The sequence below is a fragment of the Molossus molossus genome, unplaced genomic scaffold (assembly GCF_014108415.1).
Source record: "Molossus molossus isolate mMolMol1 unplaced genomic scaffold, mMolMol1.p scaffold_m16_p_12, whole genome shotgun sequence".
NCBI classification, from domain to species: domain Eukaryota; kingdom Metazoa; phylum Chordata; class Mammalia; order Chiroptera; family Molossidae; genus Molossus; species Molossus molossus.
Window position 1 is genome coordinate 47,137,663 of NW_023425347.1, and position 27,420 is coordinate 47,165,082.

Here is a 27,420-nt window from a genome sequence, read left to right on the forward strand (position 1 = left end):
TCAACTAAAAGGCACCATTTTTATAGGACAGTGGTTTTCTTTATTAATTTAATTAATTTTTTTTAGCCTTTTGACTGCCTTCACTCATTTTCAGATTATTGTTAGCTTCATAATGATTTATTCAAGTAAAATCTGGGAACGTCCAAGGTAGAACAGTGTGGTGTCATTTGGTGTCTCCCTGCTGCGGACTAGGTAAATGTCAAGGCAGATGGGGTAGGGATGGCTGGGGGACAGCTGGAACCTTGTCTGTTTGGCCCTGCCCCACCTGATGGTGTTCTGTTGTCAATACTGCAGAACTCCAGTGAAAGTCGGGAACTACCCCCAAGGAGACTATATCACTTATATTGTTGTATCCTTTGCTTTTCATTGTCACATCCATAATAACACTTTTATCTGTTTTAAGAATGGTACATGAATCCTTCCAATTTGTTAGAAATGAAATTAATTTTAATTCTTTTAAAAAGTAGTGGTTCCTGAAACTTTTATTCTGATAAAATAAAACAGTAGGAAATTCTCCAGTACTAAATGTGATTAGGAACTACCTGCTTCCGGTTCTCAGGAAACAACACAAGGTTGGGACACTCCCAAAGGGTGGAGGTTAAACCAGTGTATTTACCCCACGACCATGGGAACTGTTTGAAAAGACATGGTAGTTATTTTCAGTGACCAGAGTGAAACACAGGAAGAAGGATTGCCTAACCAAATAGAATGCAGTCAGCTTTGCGTGTTAGTACTGAGCACCTCAAATTATGCTCAGAAGTCAACTAGGTAGTCAGTGCCGAGGAAAGCACAGATGTTACTCACTTTGTTTGTCCAATTCCCTTAAGCAGATGGGCAATAAAAAGTCTGTGCATGCAGTAGGGAGGCATCAAAGCATCTCCACAGCCACAACATAAACTTAAAGTAATAGCATAGCAGAGGCTCCAAATCAATGGGTTTGGTGTTGCCATGAATAAGGCAAGAACAGCTTGAACAGAAGGCAATGCAGGTAATCATATTCTGTGAAGATTCATGACACCTTTATTTTAAGGAAAGTAATGTGCTAAGTACATCATCATTGAAATCAAGGATTTATCATGCTTAATATGGGGGAGGTAAGTGTATTCTTGTTATCTCATTTTTTTACAGCCTGATAGTTACTGTGAGTGCAGATCCTTTTCGTTTTTATTTTTGATTTTATGGAGATTATATTCAAAAGATAAGTAACATAACTAAATTCTCAAATTTGCCTTTTGGAAGAATTCATTCCTATGCAATGTCTAGACTGGAGATGGCTGAAATTCAGTGACTCTTGAGTTTAAGAAATTGCCATTGGATTTATTTCACATTGAGACAGTTTTCAGATTTCACTTACTATTTCTCGTCTACCTGGACTGACACGTCTTGGCTGCATTCTGACCTCGTTCTACCTACCACTCTATTTGATCCGTCCCTGGTAGTTGTGCAGCTGTAGAGAAAGGGACATGTGCATTTCTAGAGGACTATGAAGACTGGTCGGTGCCAGGCCCCTTTTCCAGGTCACGGGTTATCTCTAGAGCTTGGTGAAAACTTCTCCAGATCCTGTTAGTTTCCGGTGGGGAGTGTGAATAATTTCCCTGGAGATAAACCCAGCAGTGTAACATCTGTCTGTGTAGCTAGTCATCTGAGAGGACTATACCCGTAATCTAACAATATTTTTGTGTTTTAATTTTGTAATCTAACAATATTTCTGTAATCTAAGAATATAAGAATATTTTGTGAGGTCATGACAGTTTCGAGCTGGACTCCAGTTCCATCACTCACCTGCTGGGTGACCTTGGGCATGTCCTAGAACCCCTTCAGCCTCAGATTCCTCATTGTAAAGTAGGGTGATAGTTCTTAATTTATTGGTCTGTAGTGTAGCAAACCTGGTAAAATAATGTATATATGGTACACAGCAAAGAGCCTGGCTCAAAGGGAGTACCCTGTAATCTTATTATTATGATCATCATTTTATTCATTGGAATTCTTATTTTGATATTCACTTGAGAGATAGGAAAAAAGCTATGGAAGAATTTATCATGTAACTTACTGTCATGGATTTAAAAATTATTTTTAATGTCTTAATACATGTAGATTCTCTGCTTGGTTTACCAGATGTGACTTTGAATGACTTTATGATCTCTACGAATTATTGCCATCTTTAAAGAACAAAGCTTATATCCAGTAAAAGTCACCTAAGACTGTGGTATAGGTTTTAAAAGGCCATTCCAAAAGCAATAATGACAGTTCGATCAAAATAAGCATCAAGTTTCCTGAGGTGTTAATTTAAAGGGCACAACAACACGTGACTGTGTATGTTCCTTAAAAAATCAATCATTTAGTTAGAGTCGACCTTGTATGTAAATCTTTTGCTGTTGTGTCATTGGAATAATAAATTATCATGGACTGAATGGCAACTTTCTTTCCCTAAATATTTTTATCTCATCTTTACTGTGTTTGCAAACCTTTATGTTCTTTTTTGTATGTTTGTTTAATTTTTCCTCTATTGATTTTGGAGGGAGAGGCAGGGTGAGGGAGGGATAAAAACATCAATGAGAGAGAACACCAATTGGCTGCCTCCTGCATGCCACCCCACTGGGGATTGGGCCCACAACCTGGGCATGTGCCCTGACTGGGAATAGAACCAGCGACCTCTTGGTGCAGGGGTCACTGCTCAACCACTGAGCCACACCAGCCGGCCTGGATGTTCTTTTATCACATAGGCAAAATGTGTTTAAGGCATTCATTTTAGTTTAGGACTAAAGTTCTTAGCTGTTTTCTTTATTATTATTATTGTTTTTCCCCTCCAATTTTTATTAATTGGTTTTTGTTACAGATGTTGCTCTTTTTCCCCCACTGTATCCCCTCTTCCTCATCCCTTCCCCCTAACCCCCTAGCATTGTTGTCTATGTACATTGGTTATGCATACATGCATATGAGTTTTTGGTTCATCTCATCTATCCCCCCGCCACCCTACTCTGAGGTTTATCAGTCTGAACCATACACCTTTCTATGTCTCTGGGTATATTTCTTTTATCAGCCCACCTTGTTCATTCTGTTCCACAAATAATCATGTGGTATTTGTCTATCTCTGATTAGCTTATTTTGCTTAGCATAATACTCTCAAGGTCCCTCCATGTTGTCTCAAAGGATAAGAGATCTTTCTTTCTTATAGCTGCATAGTATTCCATTGTATATATGTACCCCAGCTTCTTTATCCACTCATCTATTGATGAATACTTGGGCTGTTTCTAAATCTTAGCTATTGTACATAGTGCTGCTATGAAAATAGGGGTACATATATTCTTTCTGATTGGTGTTTCAGGCTTCTTAGGATATAGTCCTAGAAGTGGGATCACTGAGTCAAATGACAATTCAATATTTAATTTTTTGAGGAAACACCATACTGTTTTCCATAGTGGCTGCACCAGTCTGCATTCCCACCAGCAGTATACTAGAGTCCCCTTTTCTCTACACCCTCACCAGCACTTGTTGTTTGATGATTTGTTGATGGCAGCCATTCTGGCAGGTGTGAGGTGATATCTCATTGTTGTTTTAATTTGCATCTCTCTGATGTTTAGTGGCATTGAATATGTCTCTTGGCCATTTGTATGTCCTTTTTGGAGAGATGTCTATTTAGCTTCTCTGCCCATTTTTTTTTAATTGGGTTCTTTGTCTTCCCTTTGTTGAGTTGCATGAGCACTCTATATATTTTGAAATTTACCCCTTATCTGATGTATCATTAGCCATTATGCTCTTCCATACGGTGAGTTCCCTTTCCATTTTGATGGTTGTTTCTTTTGCCGTGCAGAAGCTTTTTAGTTTGATGTAGTCCCATGTGTTCATTTTCTCCTTTGTTTCTGTTGCCTTAGGTGATGTATCAGTAAAATTTCTGCTGCATATGATGTCTGAAATTTTGTTGCCTACATTTTATTCCAGGATTTTTATGGATTAATGAGTCACATTTAAGTCTTTTATCTATTTTGAGTTTATTCTTGTGTAGGGTGTAAGTTGATGATCTAGTTTCATTTTTTTTGGAGGTAGTTGTCTAATTTTTCCAACACCATTTATTAAAGTGGTTGTCTTTACTCCATTGTATGCTCTTGCCACCATTGTCAAATATTAATTGAGCATAATGTTTTGGGTCAATTTCTGGGTTCTCTGTTCTATTCTATTGATCTATACGACTGTTCTTGTGCCAGTACCAAGCTATTTTGATTAGAGTAGCTTTGTAGTATAACCTGATATCCGGCATTGTGATCTCACCTATTAGTCCTTCTTTGTAAAGATTGCTGTGTCTATTCAGGATCTTTTTTGGTTCCATATGAACTTTTGAAGTATTTGTTCCATGAAACATGTCATTGGTATTTTGATGGGGATTGTATTGAATCTGTAGATTGCTTTGAGTAGTATGGACATATTAATGATGTTAATTCTTCCAATCAATGAACATGGTATGTCCTTTCACTTTTTTATATCTTCCTCTATTTCTTTTTTTTAATGTCCTGTAGTTTTATGCAAAAAGGTGCTTTACTTCTTTGGTTAAGTTTATTCCTAAGTATCTTAATTTTTTGCTGCAATGGTAAATGGGATTGCTTTTTTAGTTTCTCTTTCTGTGAGTTCATTATTGATGTATAAGAATGCCATCGATTTCTTGATGTTAATTTTGTATCCTGCTATCTTGCCGAATTTGTTTATTAACTCTAGCAGATTTTTGATGGAGTCTTTAGGGTTTTTTATGTATACTATCATGTCATCTGTGAATAAGGACAGTTTCACTTTCTCCTTTACAATTTGGATCCCTTTTATTTTTTCTTCCTGTCTGGTTGCAGTGGCTAAGACTTCCAGTACTATGTTAAATAAGAATGGTGAAAGTAGGCATCCCTGTTTTGTTCCCATTCTTAAGGGAAATGCCTTTAGTTTTTGCCCATTGAGTATGATGTTGGCTGTAGGTTTTTCATATATGGCCTTTATTATGTCAAGATATGATCCCTCTATTCCCACATTGCTGAGCATTTTTATCAGAAATGGGTGCTGGATTTTGTTGAATGCTTTTTCAGCGTCTATTGATATGATCATATGGTTTTTATCTTTCCTTTTTTTTTTTTTTTTTTTTTTAATCCTCACCCGAGGATATTTTTCCATTTTTTGTACAGATAGAGTGGGAGGGAGAGAGAGGAAGAGAGAGAGAGTGAGAGAAACATCGATGTGAAGGGACACATCGAGTGGCTGCCACCCGCACGACCAACCAGGGCCGGGGACAAACTGCAACCGAAATACGTGCCCTTAGCGGGAACTGAACCCGGGTCTCTCCGGACCGCAGGCCGACGCTCTAACCGCTGAGCCAAACCGGCCAGGGCTCCTTTTTTTTTTTTTTTTTTTTTATCACATTTATTGATTTGCAAATATTGTACCAGCCTTGCATCTCTGGGATGAATCCCACTTGGTCATGGTGAATAATTTTTTTAATGTATTGCTGAATCTGATTTGCTAATATTTTGTTCAGGATTTTGGCATCTATGTTCATCGGGGATATTGGCTTGTAGTTTTTCTTCTTTGTAGTGTCTTTTTCTGGTTTTGGAATTAGAATTATGCTGGCCTCATAAAACGAGTTTGGAAGTCTTCCTTCTTCTTGAATTTTTTGGAATAGTTTGAGGAGAATGGCTGTTAGTTCTTCTTTGAATGTTTGGTAAAACTCCCCTATGAAGCCACCCGGTCCTGGGCTTTTGTTTGCTGGGAGAATCTTGATTACATCTTCAGTTTCCTTAGCTGTTATTGGTCTGTTCAAGTTTTCTATCTCTTCCTGGTTCAGTTTTGGGAGACTGTTTTTCTAGAAATTTGTCCATTTTGCTTAGGTTTTCCGATTTGTTGCTGTATAATTGTTCATAGTATTTGTTAATAGTCCTTTGTATTTCTGTCGTGTCAGTTGTTACTTCTCTTCTTTCATTTCTGATTTTGTGTATTTGTGTTCTCTCTCTTTTTTTCTTGGGAAGTCTAGCTAAGTGTTCATCAATCTTGTTTATCTTTTCGAAAACTAGTTCTTTGTTTCATTGATCCTTTGAATTGCTTTTTTTTTGGTCTCTATGTCATTTATTTCTGCTCTGATCTTTACTATTTCCTTTCTTCTGCTTGCTCTGGGGTTTTCTTTTTGTATGCTTTCTAGTTCTTTAAGTTGTGAGATTAGATGGGCAATTAGAGATTTTTCTTGCTTCTTGAGGTAGGCCTGTAGTGCTATGAACTTCCGTTTCAGAACTGCTTTCACTGCATCCCATAGATTTTATGTTGTTATGTGTTCATTTTCATTGGTTTCCAGGAAGTTTTAAATTTCTTCCTTGATCTCCGTGGTAACCCATTAATTGTTTAATAACATGCTATTTAGCTTCCACGTGTTCAAATGTTCTTGTTGCAATTAAATTCTAGTTTCATGCCATTGTGATTCAAGAAGATGCTTGATATGATTTCAATCTTCTTGTTGCAATTAAATTCTAGTTTCATGCCATTGTGATTCAAGAAGATGCTTGATATGATTTCAATCTTCTTGAACTTATAGAGACTTAGTTTGTGTCCTAGCATGTGGTCTGTCTTCGAGAATGTCCCATGTACACTTGAGAAAAATGTGAATTCTGCAGTTTTGGGGTGTAATTCTCTGCAGATATCTATTAAATCCATTTGATCTAGTGCTTCATATAGAGTCTCTGTTTCCTTGTTAATTTTTTGTCTAGAGGACCTATCCAGTGATGTCAGCGGGTGTTGAAGTGCCCTGCTATGATTGTATTGCTGTCAGTTTCTCCTTTGAAGTCCTCCAGAAGATTTTTAATAGATTTTGGTGCTCCTTTATTGGGTGCATATATGTTTATCAAGGTTATATCTTCCTGTTGGATAGATCCTTTCAATATTACGTAGTGGCCTTCTTTGTCTCTAATTATGGCCTTCATTCTGAAATCTATTTTATCAGTTATAAGTATTGCTACCCCAGCTTTTGTTTCTTTTCCCTTTGCTTGAAAGATTTTTTTCCATCCCTTCACTTTCAATCTATGTGAGTCTTTTCTTGTGAGGTGGGTCTGTTGTAAACAACATATAGATGAGTCATGCTTTCTTATCCAATCAGCTACTCTGTGTCTTTTGATCAGGGTGTTCAGTCCATTTACATTTAAGGTTATTGTTGATAAATACTGATTGCCATTTTGGTTTATTGTGATTATATTTTTCTTCCTATTCTTTCTATTAATTACAGCAATCCTTTTGACATTTCTTGCAGTGCTGGTTTGGTGCTAATATATTCCCTTAGCCTTTTTTTTTTTTTTTGTCTGGGAAGCTCTTTATTTCACCTTCTGTTTTGAATGATAGTCTTGCTGGATAGAGTAGTTTTGGATTCAGGTCCTTGTTTTTCATGACCTTGATTACTTCATGCCATTCCCTTCTGGCCTGTAATGTTTCTGTTGAACAGTCAGCTGATAGCCTTATGAGGGTTCCTTTGTAGATAACCTAGTGCTTTTCTTTTGCTGCCTTTAGGATTCTGTATTTGTCTTTAATTTTTGGCATTTTAATTACTGTCTGTTTTGGTGTGGACCTGTTTGTGTTCTTCTTACTTGGGGCTCTCTGTGCTTTTTGAACTTGAATGCCTTCTTTCTTCACCATGATAGGGAAGTTTTCTGTCACTATTTTTTCAAATATATTTTCTAACCCTTGCTCCTTTTCTTCTTCTTCTGGAATTCCTATGATGTTAATGTTGTTATGTTTCTAGTTGTCCCACAGTTGTCTTAAGCTGTCTACCTTTTTTTTTAAAATAGTTTTTCCTTTTGGTTTTCTGATTGGTTGACTATTTTTTACCCTGTCTTCTAATTCGCTGATCAAATCCTTAGCTTCCTCTACTCTGCTGGTTATTCCTTCCAATGTGTTCTTTATTTCTGCTAAGTCATTCTTCATTTCTACCTGGTTGATTTTCAATGTTTCTACATCTTTACTCATGGTGTTGAGCTCCTTACTCATGCTCTGAACTCTACCTCTGATAACTTGCTTAACTGCATTTCATTTATCTCATCTTCATTAGAGTTCTCTTGTTCTTCCATTTGGGATTTGTTTCTTTGTTTCACCATTTTGGCTATCTCAGAGGGTTTTGGAACCTGCCAAATTTTTCCTGTGGGTGTTGGTGTTCTGCTGTTTGTGATTCCCTCTACTGGGTTTGGATGAGTGGAGGAGGACCCACGTTCAACACCACTGTCAAGTTTTACCTACCTGGGTAGATTTGCAAGCCCAGAGAATGTTCAGTTAACTTATAGCTTGTTGCATAGAGGCTATTAGTCTCAGTTACTTGATGAGCCTTGGGTTGTGGCCCTCAGCTGAATGAAAAACTCCCTCAGGTATTCAGGGTAAAAGGATTTTCAGTGTGTGGGGCAGATGCTTGTTGTTACTGAGCCTCAATTTGCATTTCTCCGGCCCAGCTTGGTGGGGTTAAATCTTTGAGGAGAGCTCTGGGAAGGAGCAAGATGACCACTGTCCTGTGTGGCCACTGTCCTGTGTGGCCATGGCTCAGCAAAAACTCTGAGCACCCTCCAAATCCTGGGTGTCCCCACAGAGTTCCAGTCCAATCCACCATCATTTTGCCAGTGCCCAAGGTGATTGGCTGTAGTTAATTTAGTACACTGTTCCAGCCGTCTGTGCTGTGGAGCAGGCTTGGGATTTTAACCTTGAGGGAGCTGCTCACAGCTAAAACAGCTGCTGTCTGTGGGCTCTCAGCCCACTCTCTTGTGCCTCTGCAGGCCTACCAGGCTTGATTCAGTGTCCTTTTTTCCTATCCCTGGTTATATAGTCCTCTCTAGCTGGTTTTCTGTTGCTTTTTCCCAGTGATTTGTCTTTATTTTAGTTGTAATTCCAGTTTGACCCTGGGAGATGGTCTGTGTAGCTTTCATTCATTCCACCACCATTTTGGAATCTGCTGACCAAATGCTGCAGAGATCACTAGCCCTCTCTAACTCTCAATTTTTCCACATGGGTGGCCATGGGGACCACTCAGAGCATGAAGCTTCCATGAACCCGAATCCCAGGAACAGCTGTTTTCCTTATTATTGTGGGTAAAATTATTAAGAACTTGTTGTGCTTATAATGAGATTTTAGTATTAATAAAAAGTAAAGAGTTTATTTTTAGTTAACTATGTATACTTTAATGAACTGTTTATTTTAATATTTCTTACAAGATTAAGGGGTAGGTGATGTAAAAAGCTTTGCCATTCCACTGTGCTCTATTTAAATGTTAATAAACACTGTATGTTAATATTTTTCATAGGTGCATTATTGCAACGGGCCTTGACAAAAAAACAGCTTCACCAGAACTTAGGAAACAAAAAAGTCTTGAGAAAAGAGAGGAACTGAAGAAGGGTGAGGGGAAACTGAGGAAGGACAGAGCATACATGATACCAAGAAGGAACGAGATGGAGGGGAGCAGAACCTCTGCTTCAGTCCTTTATTCAGCCGAGGAATTAAAAACAGGGGTTGAAGAAGTGAGAACTGCTTTGGAAGAAATGGAACGTAAAGAAACATACCATGTTTGGGAAGATGACCAGGAAAATATATTTAAATATGGTAAGGTAATGGTGCCAGGGTTCTCTTCTTGTTACTGCTGCTGTTCTTTTGCTTAAGTCTTTAAACTGTGATCATCAACATTTGCAAAACTATCCATAGGTAATTCTGTAACACACGAGCAATCCCTGACCACCTCCCTTCATTGTTTGCATGGAGTCCTGTGTCACCTACCTTGGAGGAGGGCAGACCAGCCCAGAAGTGTTGAAGTTGCTCATGGGGAAAGGAAGTGAAGAGGAGTTTAGGTCTGTGTGTATGAGCCAGAGGCTCTGTTCACTTCTGCAGAGAGATACTTTCTGTCCAAATGGAATTTTGCCTATTTTTTTTAGTGCTTGAATGTACTTGTTTTGGTGATAATGATGCTTTAGTATCAGGTAGGCACAATGTATATGATTATAAGGTGGTAGACACAGTTGACACAGGCTTGGGATCCTAGAGTCTACCTGTCCACAGTTTTGCTTTCTTTTTTTTAATTCTCACCTGAGGACATGTTTCCATTTTTTGTTCAGATAGAGTGGGAGAGAAAGAGAGTAAGAGAGAGGGAGAACAAAACATTGATGTGAAAGGAACACATCAAGTGGCTGCCACCTGCATGACCCATCCAGGGCAGGGGACAAACTGCAACTGAGATATGTGTCCTTAGCAGGAACCAAACCCAGGTCTCTCTGGACCGCAGGCTGATGCTCTAATCGCTGAGCAAAACTGGCTAGGGCCAGTTTTGCTTTCTTATTCTTCTCCTGTCCTCTCCTCTCTCCACCTCTTCCTTTTCCTCCCCTCTCCTTCTTTCTTCTTCCCCTCCCCTCTCTTCCCTATTCTCTTCTCTCCCCCTCTTCCTCCTCTCACTCCTCCTCCTTCTCTCTCTTTCCACATACATGTTCATAAATATAATAATAATAATAATAATAATAATAATATGCCTGACCGGTGTGGCTCAGTGGTTGAGCGTCGACCCATGCACCAGGAGGTCGCCGATTCGACTCCTGGTCAGGACACATGCCCAGGTTGTGGGCCTGATCCCCAGTGGTGGGCATGCAGGAGGCAGCCAATCGAAGTTCTCTCTCATTGGTGTTTCTATTTCTCTCTCTCACTTCCTCTCTCTCTAAAATCAATAAAGAAAAAAATTTAAATAATAACAATAATAAAAAGGCCTGGCAGTGAGCACTGACTAGGCACTATGTCATTTGATGCTTACTATCCCATATAGTCAATATTATTACTGCCTCCATTTTACACGTTATGAAACTGAGGCTCAGACATACAGAGAAAAAATAGCAGAACTGGGATTTCAGCTGTAGGAGAGGGAACCTGTTTTCCCTCTCCCCATCTTAGGATCATTGGGTGGATCCTTATAAATCAGACTGCCAAAAGAGTTTAACCGGGAAAAGGAAGCAGAGGTTTATTGACCCACGCTCACACTGGAGCACTCAGCGCCGAGTAACTCTGAGGAGTAGTTACTCAAGTAGAACTTGAGTTTATATGGCATGTTAACAACAGAACAGTATATTTTTAGTGAAGTGGCAAGACAAAGGAAAAGGACTTTGAACTTCTAGGGGCAGTAAATTGTAGAAGGCAATAATACGGGCAACTAATAATAGATAAGTTCTGGTTTTATTGAGCTTTGTTATATTGATTCTTTTGGTGCATACTGGGATAATAAAGGTCTAGAAGTTGTGTCCTATGATTAACTTCCATGGTTCCTGCTAGAGAGGGAAGGGAGACACCTTCAAATTTGTGTCTTGCTTTTAGGCAGATGGGGGGAGGGCATAGAGCATTTCTTATATCTACTGCTTTCCCGTTGCCATCAGCGAAAGATAACCCTTATGCCAAAACTGTGTATTTTGGGGCGGTGTACTCTTCAACACCCAGGCTTGTATAATTCCAAAGCCCAGACTTTCAAACACTATCCAACCTCCTGTTCTGTACAAACTATGCTTGCTGTTAACTGCTTGTGGGTGATACATGTATAAAATCTGAAATGGAGCTGCCGAGTGTCCCTCTTTCACCCAGAGGACAAAGCCTGGATTAGAGGAACAATAGCCATGGGTGGTGATGACCTGCAAAAGGGCTGGCCTCAGGAAAGGCACGTCCTTGGTATCTTCTTCCTCACCTCATGTTGTTGCTGCCCAAGCGTTTCAGTAATGCAAGAGAATAATCACAGAGCTGGTGGACCACTGGATTCCATGTCTGTTTACTACTGAAATAATGTGACTATCTTCAAACAGATTTCACTGATGACACTTTGACCCAGTTACCTCTTTCTCTCCATGATCCCTTCTAGTCTTTATTATCTTAGCCCGAGAATTTAGAAATATCTCTAGCAACAGCAGTAGCAGAAAGATGAACAAATGGGATGTTCTCTCGTTTGTTTTAACTCTCAAGACATGTAGGTTTACTAAAGCCATGTTCAGTAGAGGCTTTTCATTTTCTTCATTTATTTTCTCTTAAACTAACATAGCCAGTGCTATGAGTAGCATACTTTATGCCTATAATACAGCTTTTCCAAGATCTTTCTTCTGTGTTGGCTAGTTAATGGACTTTAATTGCCCATTTCCATTAAAAAAAAAAAAGAAAGAAAAGAAAAGAAATAAACAGCAGCAGCAAGGCTTCAGCTCTCTGCAGAACAGTCACTGATGGGAAGGGCAGCAAGAAGTTTGAGTGGAGGTCAGCGAGGGAGGGTTGCAGCTGGATTGATGTTGACCTCGAGTTGACTCGCTTCCTCATTAGTGAGGATGGTAAACAACAAGCTAATTAAATTCTTAGGAAGAAGGAAGATGAGATGGGGGAGAAAAAAGAAATCATGAAAAGGAATCCAGAAAGCATGCCACCAGTTCATTCATAATGAAAACACGCGAATAGATGACACAAAGGAGGAGGTATGCTTTGAGCTATAATGCTAATAGAGTGCTCTGTGGTTAATAGAAGGCTAATATTTAGATGTGATGATAGTGGTGGGTAAAATGAAACCAGGGCAGCTTTAAATATCATACATTGGGGAAAAAAGCACAGAACTTCCTGCAAAATAGGATGCAGGGACTATTCTTGTGGTTTATACATGTTCCTCCAATTTTATGCTCTGCTTCAGCCACATAACTGTAATTGTGTTCTAATTGTGGATACTTGTACGTCTCTCATTTTAATCAGGTGCTTCCACTAAAGTGTATAGAGCACATACTGGGTGTGATTTCTCTTGTTCTATGACCAACTCCCTCCACCCCCAATCACAATCACTATCACTTCTAATGCCTGATATTGTAGGCACCTACTGGCCAGGGCACTGTACTGAGCATGTTCCAGGGTTATTGCTTTTGATACCACAGCTTTGTGAGACAGATTGCCTAGGTCATGACTACCTGACTCCAAAACTCTCGGATTTCCCCACTGATGGAATTAACACTATCTAATACTATTGGTGAAAGTACACAATTCACTCATGTTCTGTCTGGCTCCCTGCTTATCCTGTGACCAGAAGCAAATGTCTGTTAAGTGATACGTGTGTTGGTGTGTGTGTATATCTCCGTGTGTGTGTATTCTGTGGCTAGCCTAAACTACTCCTCTTACAAAGTTTTCCATAATCTCCAAGTGAATTTCTGCTCTTCTTTGATTCCATTCCACTCACTTGACACCATTTCATATAATTAATTGAGTCATTTATAAAAATTTATTGCAATCGAGCCCAGTAATGTGGAAATAAACATTACCGAGGACCATGGATACAAAGTCCTATGAGTTCAGTGTCTCTTCTGCAAATACATCTTATTTTCTCAACAAAAAGTGGAGATGGCTTGATAGTAAGGGTTGTGTTACTGTAATATCTTTTATTTTCTAAAATTTTTTGTTTATTTATTTATTTTTAATTAATTAATTTTTCTTAACAGACGTTTCTCCTTTTTCCCCCATTGACACCCTCCTCCCCATCCCGCTCCCCCACTCCCAACATTGTTGACATGTCCATTGATTATGCTTATATGCATAAGTTCTTTGGTTGATCTCTTAATTTTATCCTCTTCCATACAAAGGCTTATTGATTGATAGCTAAGTGGTCAAGTGAGAAATTTTCTACTATTTGGCTTGAAAATTTAAATCAAAAGATTTATTTGTTTTTATTATATTTCCTGTTTGTTTCATGCAATATAAAACAAATTCTTCAACTTCTTGCTTACTTTATACTTCTGTTTTACTGATAGTAATTTTCATTTATTATTCTTTCTATTAAATCTCTTTTACGAAAACAATCATGTGATGAATTCTCTTTGCCTTTATTTAAGTTTCTGACTTCACTTTTCCTGGAACATCTCCCTCATACATCTCTGCTTTAACAGAGTTCTCTTCATGCCCACAGGGCTTGCATTTCTAAATTAAGTTTTTTTCATTGGACAGAGTGAATAGCTCTCAAGTAATTACCCAAGAGGGCCCCACCACTGGAAAAAAAAACAAACCAGAATATCTAATAACTAAAACATACAAAATAGGAAACCTTTATTTTCCCTGTAATTTTCATTCCAAAGATAATTGTTTGTGTAATTGGTTCTGCATGAAATCCTTTTGCTCTCTATCGTTGGCATGTTGTCACTTCAAGATTGTTAGTTTTCTGTGAAAGAAAAAGGGGAACAATTAAATATGAGAGGTGAAAATTTATAACCACAAGGGACATCTGGAGTTTATATGATGTGACAGTTTTCTTTTTCTGCTGCAGATTTGTCGCACTTCTGTAGGGAACGAAGCACATCAGTGACTGTGGCAGTAATATTCTATTTTATGGGAATTTTTACCCTTGGAATATAATGATTTCATTGATTGTAGGGCTGAACAAGGCATATGATTACAGTTTTGGTCTAGGTATAGAATCCTTCATAATGCCTTTTCTTGATGTCCATTTGGTTCTCAAAGAATGTGCTTTTCACAGTGTTACTTCTCAGGGCCTTTGGACTTGATTAATTAAATTTTTCCACTTCACTGTTCATTAACTTGATATCCAAATATTTGGAACATTATTTTCCTATGAAATATGACCTCACTGGATCTCCAAATTAACTTTCATTATGATGATCCTGTTCTCTTCATTTTCAATTTATCTCTAATTTATTGTTTTCCACCACGTTCTTCTCTTGTCTAGTCTGGTTTTTGTTAGATGATGCTGTCGTTTTGTAAATGGACCCTTAGCAGGGTTCAGGCTTGTCATTTGGAGCTTCGTTTCTTGTGTGTTCTTTGGTATGTAGTGGATTGCACTCTCTGATCATTCACTGTTAGTTTTCCACGTTCACCAATTGTGTGTAGTCAAAGTCAAGAGAGACCCTGAGAAGAGAGACTCATTGAGTCCAAGTTCTCATTAAAGTGGAAGGGGTTAAGTATTAGGGATTGTGTTTTCATTCTCATAGTGGAGACTTTCTCTTCTCAGAATATGAAGAAGATTTTGAAGTAGACGAGGAGAAACAAGGTGAGAAAGTGAATAAAGAAGGACAGGCTGATGATCAAATAAATGCAATGTCAAAGTCACCCTCGGACAGTGAAAAAAATAATTTAGACCCTGGAAACAGGAGTAGACGCTCGTCACGGAAGGTACCAGGTGCTGGTGACGGTGTGACAGATGAGGATGATGGACGCTCGGAGAGTGATGTGGACGAGGATAAACAAGGCAAGTCGTTCAGCTTATCACACCACGTGGCTGCTTAACAAGTGTACATTTTACCTTTCTTTTCCTTACATTTAATGAGATCAAATTAGAGCATGGTTTCAGAACCGGAGGATGCCGATCAATCAGTCTCCTGCGGATGACCAAATTACGAAGTCACTCTTTAATCCTTCCTTAGTTTGCCAAGATTTGCCGGCAGGGTGTCAGGTAATACTTGTAGTGACACATCTTCTGTTTACTTAGAAAATTATTATTATTTTTTAATCCTAAACTATCCCCCTTTACACAACACACACACGTACACACATGTACACACACGCACACATCATTTTGTGGCTTTGGAAAAATGAAAAGTAGCTTATACTCAATTAAAGTAAAAGGTGACGATTCCTGTCTTAGGTTCATGTTTGTTTTTTTGACCTTGAACACAGGACACTGACAAATTAGTTTTGTGAAAGGATTATCTCTTGGCAAAGGTGGCCTCCTCTCGATCTTCAAGCCTAAAATAACTCTGAATGGTCACAGGAAACAGAGCTCTTTTCAGTCAGAGAAAGAAACACTGGAAACTGAGATGTATCTTACATTTTTAAGAACTTTGTAAAGACTTTAGTTTACCAAAATAATGTCTGATCAAAGAAGAAACCCATTTACTTTAGACTAGAAAAATGAGGTCACATTGCGATGACTTTTTAGTTACTCTTCGTTTTCCCCATTCTTTTTGCCTCAAAATCTTTCCTGTAAAAATCTCAAAACTTCAAATTTAAGGACTATATTAGGATACTATGAGAGTTAATTATATAATAAAGTAATCACCTGAGCAAATATTTATAGTTCTGCTCTCTTCAAGAAAGTATCCAATGCCCTGGCCAGTTTGGTTCAGCGGTTAGAGCTTCGGCCTGCGGTCCAGAGAGACCCGGGTTCGGTTCCCGCTAAGGGCATGTACCTCGGTTGCAGTTTGTCCCCGGCCCTGGTTGGTTGTGTGGGTGGGTGGCAGCCGCTCTATGTGCCCCTTTAACATCTCTCTCTCTCTCTCTCTCCCTCTCTCTCCCTCCCACTCTATCTGAATAAAAAATGGAAAGGTGTCCTCTGGTGAGGATAAAAAATAAATAAATAAAAATATAAAATACATTTGTAAAAAAAAAAAAAGAAAGAATTCAAGCAAATCTATTCTAATATTTTATGCACACATATACAAGGCGATAAAGAACAGAAATTAGAGTAAAAAAGAAGATGATTTTACTAGGAACCTTAAATGAGATCATGACTATGTTTTCACTAAGAGTTTAATTTTTGCCTGGCCAGTATGGCTCAGTGGTTGAGAGTCGACCCATGCACCAAGAGGTTGCCTGTTCAATTCCCAGTCAGGACACATGCCCAAGTTGTGGGCCTGATCCCCAGTGGGGGGCATGCAGGAGGCGGCCAGTCGATGTTCTTTCTCATCGATGTTTCTATCTCTCTCTCCCTTTCCCTTCTTCTCTCTCTCTAAAATCAATAAAATAAATAAATAAAAATTTAATTCTAAACTTTCTGACAGGCAAACTAAAGAGTGAAACATAATGTAAACACTCAGAATGATGAACTTGAAAACAAGATTTACTACAGTTGAAAGAATCAGTCAAGATTAATGGCCAAGCCTTGGCCAGTTTGGCTCAGTGGTAGAGTGTCGGCCCACAGACCAGAGAGTCCCAGGTTCGGTTCCTGCTAAGGGCACATACCTTGGTTGCAGTTTGTCCTCGGTCCTGGTTGGGGTTTTGTGGGTGGCAGTCACTCGATGTATCTCTCTCACATCAATGTTTCTTTCTCTTCCCCCCCTCTCCCTCCTGCTCTATCTGAAGATGAATGCAAAACTGTCCTCAGGTGAGGATAAAAAAATAAAAAAGATTAATGGTCAAGCATTGAAATATTTTTTTGTAAAGTCTTATACTAGGCCTTTCAATAAATTCTCTGAATACTTACATTGTATGTTTATAGGTGTGCTTACAATGTTTTTTTTCCTCAATCTGAATGTCAATACTGCATTTAAGTATGTAGTTCTATATGATACAGAGAAAGTTAAAGAATTCTATGAAAAAGTGATGTTACCTGAATCAAATTTTGAAGAAACTATACAAGTGATTTGAACCTAGAAAAGGATAGACACTGTGTTTGCATATAGATATGACTGGTTCAAAATACAAAGGACTCAATTTTTTAATTTCTTCAGTAGTGGTGGGAAACAATCAAGTTTCATTTACTATATGGTCATCTGGGACTATGTTTGTGTTACATAATCACCTTGCTTTCTTGGGATGAAATGGTTTTTTTCTAACATAAAGTACCTTTTTCAGTGTTCTAACTGAGGATGCAAGTAGTACTTGGATCTCCCTTGGAAGGAAAACTTTAATCATTTAGACATGTAATTATTGAATAACTAACAGTGATATGTAAGCTTGAATACTGAAGACTTTTCGCATATAAATAATGGTAACCCTGTGTTTGGAAAAGCATGCTATAGGTATTGTTTGTTAAGGTTCCATTTTGTGCTAAGCACTGTGCTAAATATTTTACATGAATTCTCTGATTTACCTCAAACAACCTGAAAAGCAGTTACTCTTTCTTCTTATCTCCATTTTACAAATAAATAAACTTGGAAATGGTGAGATTAAGTAACTCACACAGCCAGAAAGTAGTAGTGCCAAGACACAAACATTACCCAACTTCAGAGCCTGAATTTTGGAAAAAACAAGGGAATGCTTCTCCAAATAAGAAAATCTCTGCATATCTAAAATTAACCCCCCCAATTAAAAAGATTATACTTCCTTAAGAATAAACAGTTTAGAGGCATTTATCTTGAGCTCTTTACCTTGTCCTGTTCTCTAGCCTCTGTTTTTGTTTGTTTCTTTGTTTTGTTTTGTTTTTAAACAGAGGGAATGCAAATGGAGATTTTCTCATTTTACCCAGTTCATGTTCCTCATCCCTGGACGGACTTCCCAGTCTATTCCCAGGCCTGTGCTCAGTTCAGCGCATCCTCCTCTTTTCTGACTTATTTCTACTTCATCAGCCTTTCCTGGGGTCTTTCTTTTATGAAACCATATAATTCTGTGGTTACGTTTTCTTTCTTGTTTTTTAAATTAATTAATTAATTTTTGTTACAGATGTCCCCCCCCACACTGATTCCCCCTCCTTTAGTTACACTTTTATTTATTGTTTTGCGTGTGTTAAATTTTGCTCGAGTTAACTATACAAGTTAATAACATTACCCTATGAAAGCTGGGATTGTAGCGGTTTGGCTCAGCGGTTAGAGTGTCAGCCTGCGGTCCAGAGAGACCCGGGTTTGGTTCCCACTAAGGGCACGTACCTCCGTTGCAGTTTGTCCCCGGCCCTGGTTGGCCCTTTCACATTGATGTTTCTCTTTCTCTCTCTTCCTCTCTCTCCCTCCCACTCTACCTGAACAAAAAATGGAAAAAATGTCCTCAGGTGAGGATAAAAAAAAAAAAAAGGAAAGCTGGGATTGTATGTTATCTTAATTATTCTTCACAGAGGTGATTTCCTAAAAAATCTTTTGTAAATATTAAGCAATTACTTGATTTTTAAAAACACTAAGAACACTAAGGTGCTTTTGTTAGTGCCATAATATCTAGTTACATTTATGCTATCTGATTATTATTGTAATTTTATTGAAAAAAAAGTGTAGGCTTTGCTGCACTATATAGATATAGAATACTGACTATTTTAAATAGATATGTAATGAAAGCTATTAGAACATGTAAGATCTAACCCATAAGTGTTGAAAAATTTAAGAGCCAACAATTAAACTGGCCAATGATTTTATTTTCTTCTTTCAATAATGATGTTATTAAGCTAACCTTTTAGAGTGCCTTTCATCTTGGGCATTTACATTAAAATTTTACGTTATTCTGAAATAAAATATCATTGTTGAATTTTTTTCCTCCACCTTCAGGCTCAATTATTTTTCCATCCCTTTGTTTGGATAACCTGACCCTATGTTATTTAAAAACACGCCTTTCAGCGTGTGGATATCAGAATCACAGGTTTCATCCAGCAGACCAGTAGCATGTATTAAAAATGATAATGGCATGATAGATTCCTTGGAACACTCTTCTGAAAAGCCAGACAGCATTTTATCTTCAGAAGCGTCAGAGGCATATTGTGACCACTGAATCCCAGACACCAGTACATCCCTTTTATTGACATGATTAAGAATCTTGCTCTTAGTATTTGGATGTGTTTCATTTGAACCTGCCTGCACCTGTTCCCTGAGGGCAAACAATTGCCCAGGCTGTCACTCTTGTGACAAGTTGGCCCCATTTAAACTGCCAGCGAACAATTGTGCCGCTGCCTTGATGAATTCCCTGTGCTGAACAGCGTGTGAGTGATGGAGTGCGAGGGACGGAGAGCTGACTCAGAGAAGACCCTGCTTCAGGAGTGATGTGTGAGACTTCCCATCGTTTACAAAGAAGGACAGCTTCCTTTTCTCTGCATTTGCGTTGGCAACCCCAGCCGCCAACTCGCCGGTGGAAAATATATCGTCGTAGATGAATGTTGTGAGGTTGAGGGGAAAGTGTCATGTCACTGAGAATATACTTTCATCCGTTTATGGATAGTTTGGATGATAGTGCCCATGAGTAAGAGGTAAAGACTAAGTAGCTCCTTATGAGAAAACAGTGAGAAGGGGGAGGGAGTGGGGAGACAGTTTGTTCCCAGAACACAAAGAAAAGAGCTTAAAAATTAGAGCAGATAGTTTCTTTTCTAGTAAAAAAGATAATATTTCCCTTGTGCTATTTTCCAGTCTGTTGAAGAAGTAGGCCATATAGAATTTTAAAATCCCAGAGTCACAAAAATAGTCTGTTTACTCGACTAACAGACTGTAAGAATCTCTCTCTTCATTCCCTGGCCTATGGGCTTGAAGAGACGCCTAGGAGGGAAGACTGCTGCTTCTCTGATATTGTACATGCGGTGAAACCACACGCTGTGAGTTGCAGTGTAACTCGTCTGCTCCTTGGGTCAGAGAAGAGTAAGGGAAGATTGTAGGAGGCCTTCTGGCCAAAGTCTATATGTGTGATTTTTGCATAATTAGTCAAACAATTTTTCTCATTGGTAAGAATTCTTTATGATATTAATTAATATTATTTACTTTTCAGTTATTGAAGTAGGAAATCATGGTAGTTGTTTAAATGCAGCAGCATCTTTTAGTTTACATGAAATACTTTCCATGAGGTCTTTCTTTATACTTTTGAATCTGCCTTGTATTTAGCAAAGGCACTGCCCAGGCACCCAATAAAAGCTTGAGGAGGGCAAGGCTGGTTGACTAGATTAATGGACACATGTGAAAAGACTTAGGCAGTAACAATGGGACACATGATTTGATTATATTTTCAGTATTTTAAGTGTTTGTTTTAATGTTTAGAAAGTAAAATTAAATATAAATGTGAAGGAAATTTTAAACTTTCTTTTTCTTTTCTTCTTGTTATATTTACACTTACCTGTAGATATTTATTCTTACAAACTAATTCTATATTTGTTTCTTTAATGAAGAGTAATGAATGATCCGTATGAGGACATATGCTCTCCCATGATATAAATAATGAATTACTATTCATAGATGGAAGTTCATGATTTCTATTTGTATATTAATTAAGAATATATTTATTTGGCAGTATTTATTTATTTATTTATTTTCCTCGCCCGAGGACATTTTTGCATCTTCAGATGGAGCCGGAGGGAGAGATGGAGGAAGAGAGAGAGAGAAACATCAACATGAGAGAGACACATCGCGTGGCTGCCACCCACGCAACCCCAACCGGGGCCCGGGACACACTGCAACCAAGGTACGTGCCCCCAGCGGGAACCGAACCCGGGACTCTCTGGTCCGCAGGCCGACGCTCTAACTGCTGAGCCAAACCAGCCAGGGCATATTTGGCAGTATTGATTGAGTGCAAAGCACTTGTTTAATTAGGCATTATTATACATAAAAATATTGACTGAACCACAGTATCTAATATAAAATATAGACAGATTTTTATGGACATAAATAGAATCAACATAGAATTATTAATAATAAGTAATCATTAAATATAAATTAATGTGTCATAGTTAATTTGAATAAAATAGCAGCATTTATGCAGATTTTGATGTGAACTGTTGGACTAAGGAGTGGGAAAGAGAGACATAATTCTCTCAGAGTTCGGAAGAGTATTAAGTCCGCTGAATTGGGATATATGGTATGTCATTGGGGTGAGCTCAATTTTTAACTGAATTTACATATTTGAGTTAGTGCACTTAAATCAATGTGTCTGTATAAGCTTCAAGCCAGTAAGCCAAAAACAAACTAGTTAAAATTAAGATAGTGACGGAAGAAATGAATTTAAACTGTGAGAAAACCATGATCTATGCTAGTGGGGAAGGAAATGATTGAAAACTAAGGTCAGAACATTTAATTAAACTTTTTTTTCTTTATTGATTTTTGAGAGAGAGGAAGATAGAGGGAGAGAGAGATAAAATCATCGATGAGAGAGAACATCAATTGTCCGCCTCCTGCATGCCCCCCACCAGGAATCAGGCCCATAACCTGGGCATGTGCCCTGACAGGGAATTGAACCAGTGACCTCTTGGTGCACGGGTCGATGCTCAACCACTGAGCCACACTGGCTGGGCAGAATATGTAATTAATTCAAACAAGACAGTATGGCTTTTGGATATAATAAGAGCATAATAGCAACTTCTGAGAGAGCTACCCTTAGTCAGTCATAATGAGCAAACACCTTAGTGCACATGTACAGTTGATCTGTTGTGCTCATGCAAAAAGAAGCGATGTCTGTCTGGAGAGTGGAAGCAGGGAGCTGGCCTGCCTTTTCCTCAATTTTGTCTTCAGTACCTAGGTCATTGCCTGACACATAGAAAGTGATCAATATGTATTTAGTGAAGGAATCTATGGAAGTGGCTAGGAAAGGGAAGGTCAACTCAGAGCCCCAGTAATGAGGAGGGAGAGCAGAATTTGTTCTGAATTTGCTGAGCAGGAGTGCTAATAGCTCTGGATGTGTGTGTGGTTGGTGCCCTTGGTCAGGTGTATATCAAGTAGATAAAGAAGTATCAATAGAGGAGATTATTGGTGTGTGTGTGTGTGTGTGTAAAATGTGTGATTTCCCATACAATATTAAGTTACAAGTAACTACATGACATATATTTTCAAACATATAGTATCATGGTCAGTATTATAAATAATGATGGTTTAGACCGCTATCTTTTGCTTTATATTCATATTCAGAGTGTTTTAAATGGACTCTGTCTGGGCTCTAAAGTAGTGAAAAAATTAAGAATGACCTCTAGAGATATAAAAGAGAGTACAGACTATGAATTCCATGAGTTCTGATGTTTTGAAGAGAACTATTTTTCCATTTGTCATTCTTAGATAGTAAAGGTGAGAAGTTGGCTAAGAGAAGCAACGGTGGATCTAGGACAGTAGGTCAGTAGGTGCTCTCTCAAGGCCATCTGGCATGTGGAGGGGTCTTGATTTTACTATAGTGAGTCATTATTTTTTTAAAAAGTGTTTTACAGATTTTGCTACTTTTTAGCTAATGCATTTTTGGTATTATTTACCTTCTCTGGGCCTTATGTTCTAGAAGATCTAGAATACTCTAGAGAAAGAAGATAAATAGCTATTCCGTGGCATTAAATGATATGCTTATAAAGTGCTTACTTGATTGTTTACTACAAGTAAGTACATAATTATGATCAAGGATTATCTTTTTTTCCCCTTAATAAATGGTAACAACAATTACTACTTGATATAAGGTACAGGGTGAAATCATAAGAAAGAAATTTACTAGAATATACTTAATGTATTTAATTTTATAGAGGGTACAAACAAAGCCATAAATAAATGATTATTTGATTTGATTAGGTTTTTTTTTGTCCTGTAATTTTTCTATAATGACTTATGGAGAGCAAGTAGAATTACCCCTATTTTACAGCCAAGCCGCTAGAGAAGTTCAGAAACATAACCAAATCAAAGCTAATAAGTACCCGAGTCAAACTTTGAAACACCTAGGTTTGTCTTAAAGAAAAACATCATTGTCTCTCAAGCTCATGTTGTATAAAATAGTGGTGATGCCGAAGGAGGAAGTTATCAGTGAATACTTATTAATGACATGAGAAGAGAAGACAGTGAAGGATTTAGTGACTGACTAGAGAGAGAAAAGTCGGAGATCCTGCTTGGGACATGGAACAGACACACTAAACTTGCTGGCTTTGACCAAAGACTCAGGCAACAAATGCAGATCATTTTTTTTTTTTTTTTTTTTTTACCATGTAGACTAGGAGCAGATTCATTCGACATCAATACTTGGAGGGAACACTAGAGAGACAAATGGAACTGGGTGGGAGGCAGAGTTGATTACCAACATGCCTCTGAGATCACTTTTTCCCTCTTCATGACAAAAATATTTACAAATGTGCCCTCAATGTTCCCTTATATAAAAAGGTCCTTTATGTAAAACTGGCTTTATTTCTAAGAGACTAAATGAAATTAGTATTGAAAATCTCATTCCATGGCCCTAAAGCATTTTGAGCTTTTTCTGGAGGCAGTCTTGCCCCAGTGTCTGTATGGAAATGAAAGTAAAGAATGAGAGTGAAACAAAATTATTCGGTGAGATTAGAGAGACATTTGAAAACTGAAATGAGTTTTTATAGGAGGTCAGGTACCCTCGCCACTTTGAGGCCATTCATTCTCTAAAGGACTGACTCAAAATTGAACCACAGTGTGTTTCAGCCTTTTGAAATAAAACAATATAATTAATAGAAGCTCCTAAAGAAATATAGAGAAACACTCATTTTTTTTTAATTTTTTTTATTATGTGAACAACTCTCAGAGCCAAGGTGGGAGTCATCATGACTCTATTAAGATGGTAGATATGAATATTTTTGGAAGTTCAGAACAACTATGACATTGTGCCCTAGCTAATTGTGCAGTTAATGAAAGCCATTGATCAAACCACTAGCAAACAGGAGTTGTTTTTCATTAAAAACAAAACAAAAATGCAAGATGCTTAAGAGAGGGGAAGGTCATCGTCCGTAAAGTTTCTGAACTAGGACAAATGAGATAGAGAACAACAGTCTGTGATCTGTTATGTTCCCTACAGAACAAAACAGCGTATCCTGGTTTCATAAAAATGGAGATAAAGAACGAGAGGCTAAAGTATATGATTCCTTTGAGAAACAGTGGTCATCTGGTACCTGTCAAGGTAGTTGGGAGATAAGAATAAATGGAACTGTGCTTAAGGGGTTCTGTTGCTTAAAGGCTTTCCAGAGTTTGTTTTATTTTTTTACTGCTGTGTAGCATCTCTCCAGTCTTTGTGGAAACTCTGAGGTGTCTCTGAGACTATACTTAAAATGTTAAGAGCCATTGTGGAGAGCCGTTGGGGCTGGAGGGACCGAGGGAATAGGATGAGAGTTAAGACAGGTATTTCTTCCCTTAAACTCTGCATCAGCTGCTTCAGCGATCTGTGTAGCTGCCAAGCAAATGAAAGGAAACAGAAAAAAGAGTAAGGAGCACACAGAGAAGAGAAAACAAACAAGCTAGGCAACATGGAAGTGTAGGATACTATATTCTATTAAAAACAATTATAAGACACAGATATGTTGGTCAAAAAATTAAAAACAAGTTTATTTCTTGGGTCCTCATCAGTGTGTGCCGTGACTTTTAGGCTGTGCGTCTTCCTGATTGAGATTTAGTGTGTATGTCACTTTCTCGGATATTTTTAAGAGTTTTTTGGGGTAGCAAGTACTGAACCATTTTCTGGCCATTGTAAGTCTCTAGACTGCATATCCATAGTATCACGTAAGTATAGCGCCTGGATCTCCTAGAATCTCTTTTACGGATTCTGTGTGCCCACCCCCATCTTCTGCACCCTCTGCCTTCTTCAGAAGACAGCTGTGGGCCACTGGAGTTGTTCTACCTTGAGGCCCAAGGAGCCGGGAAGTGCAAAGGAATATTTGCCCCCCCTAGGTCTGACTGGAGCAGATTATGAAAGCCAACTCCTTCCTCAAGGGAGGAAAAATGCTAATATAATTTAGACTTCAGAGGTCCTTGTGGGATCAGACTGAAATATAAATGTTTCTTGAAATAACTCTCTTGATTGACTTCTTCCCTTTCCTGCCTTGTTCCTGCACACCTGTAAGAGTTTCTCCTGGAGCATATATATCCTAGATATATCACTTGCATGTGAATCCTGATCTCAACATTTGCTTCTTGGGTAACCTGAAATAATACAATTTCTCCCTCCCCCCTCCTCCTCCTCATTCTTCTTCTTCACACACACACACACACACACACACACACACACACACGAGCATCTCAAAAAATATATTAAGTGTCTAGGGTTTATGCAAATGCATAGATCTTCTCCCCATTCCCAGATACCAGGGTATACTAGTATGGTGGGTGTGGCAGAAGATATAAATTAAAATGTTATGCATAGGAAATACTATGATTATGCAAGATGGTGATGAAATAAGAGCTTTAGCTGAGCAACTAAAAGATTATCAATTTCTTCTAGAACAAAATATACTTACAAGAGTTTTCCAGTAAAATGTGATTTATTGTTGAAAACTTCTCTAGACTCACAGGTTACACAGGTGTTTTTTTTTTATTACAATTATATAGAATATATGGGAAAATCTATTAAACTATATTAAACAATTTTAGTATGATTAATTATTAACATAATTCCCACAATTAAACCAAATGCTTTATAAAAAACAATGATGTCACCATTCTTGTTATTTGTAGATATAAAAACTACATCGTCCTCCTCATCCAGAAGTCACCCATATTCTAGTTGCAGTGAAGACGACTCTGCCCCAAGGGACAGGGAAGTCTGTGCTGAAAACAAAAGTGTCAGAAGCTCATCTTCTCAGGAGTTTAGTGAAAATGACGAGCTAGGAAACCCCCACTTTCCAGCTGAAGATTCCTTAAAAATTGAAATTGAAGATCAAAAAATAATAAAAGTAGATGTGGAGACCAAGCCTCTGCGAAGAGAGAAGAGCTTGGAAAATGTTCTTGAAGAAGAAACAAAGAAAGGAACCCAAGTGATCACAGAGGGCTTATCTGAGAAGTCCTGGGAGCAGGTTTCCAAGGAAGAGGAGGAAAATTATAGGAGTAAGCTTCGGAAAGAAAGCACTGCTAAGGTGAAGGACAAAAGGGCAGGTCTCTTTAGGGTGGAGAAAGGTGGTAAGTATGGCCATTGAGTTGGCTTGCCATTGTCCCCATGCATGGAAGTGGATTTGGGTCATTGCATTCTGCCAAAGCTTGGGAAAAACTATTGTGATAATGACAGAGATTCAATTTTGTCCTATTTCTTTCCTTGTCATGTAACATCTGTGTATTTTCAGCTTGCTGTTTTCCTTCTATTGCATTTTTAAAATTACTTGGTAATTCTCATATGGCCTGTTTCCTATTTTCTGTACTTTTCTTCCTATGGTAATTCTATCTCAAGAATTAAATAAAACACAATATGACTCTTGAAGGCAAGGGTGTGTGTGGCTTTTTAGAGGTTAATACCAGCAATGCTATTTGTCTTTGGCCATCTATGCACTTATATACATCCATAGCTAACATTGATAGGTGCTTACCATGTGTTAGTTCTAAGTACTTACATATATTAACTCATTTAATCCTCACAACAGCTCAGTGTCGCCATGAGTTAGGTTGTATTACCATCTCTTTCTTTGAACATGACAAAGTCATGGCTCAGAGAGGCTAAGTAAATTGCTAAGGATTATTTTGGCTAATAAACATTCTTAGGATTTTACTTTATGCAGAGTATTTCCAGTTTCTAAAAATTTACTATTATAGCTGTGCAGCAAGACTTTTTAGATTTAGATAAAAATGTGAAAATCTCATAGAAAACTCCAAACTTCACCTCGAGTTCTTCTCTGAAGCTTAGTAACTTCCCGACCCAGGGGTTCCTGGGTGTGTAGGGCAGTTCCATTTGACAGGAAAAAGGGTGGGAATCTCAGAATAATCAAGTACCAGTACCTTCGGCACATGAGAGGTCTGATACTTTTCTCAACTTTAGGAGGACAGTTAGAAAATGAGCTGTGTCCCGTGAACGGCCTGAGGGTGCCTGCCAGACATTTGGCTCTCATACCGCAAGCACCCTGCTCCCTTTCTCTCACATCTCCATCCCTGTCCTGCTCCTGTTCATCTGTCTCCCCTG

General features: G+C 38.3%; 1 protein-coding gene across 1 annotated transcript in view; it reads left to right on the top strand.

The window, feature by feature from the left end:
• The window catches only part of ERICH3 (glutamate rich 3), a 114,291-nt gene that overhangs the window by 69,597 nt on the left and 17,274 nt on the right, over positions 1 to 27,420 (top strand). Inside the window, exons 10-12 of the mRNA XM_036256783.1 lie at positions 9,284 to 9,579; positions 14,972 to 15,208; positions 25,992 to 26,432. Coding sequence (XP_036112676.1) covers positions 9,284 to 9,579; positions 14,972 to 15,208; positions 25,992 to 26,432 — 974 coding nt within the window. The remainder of the gene's footprint in view (positions 1 to 9,283; positions 9,580 to 14,971; positions 15,209 to 25,991; positions 26,433 to 27,420) is intronic.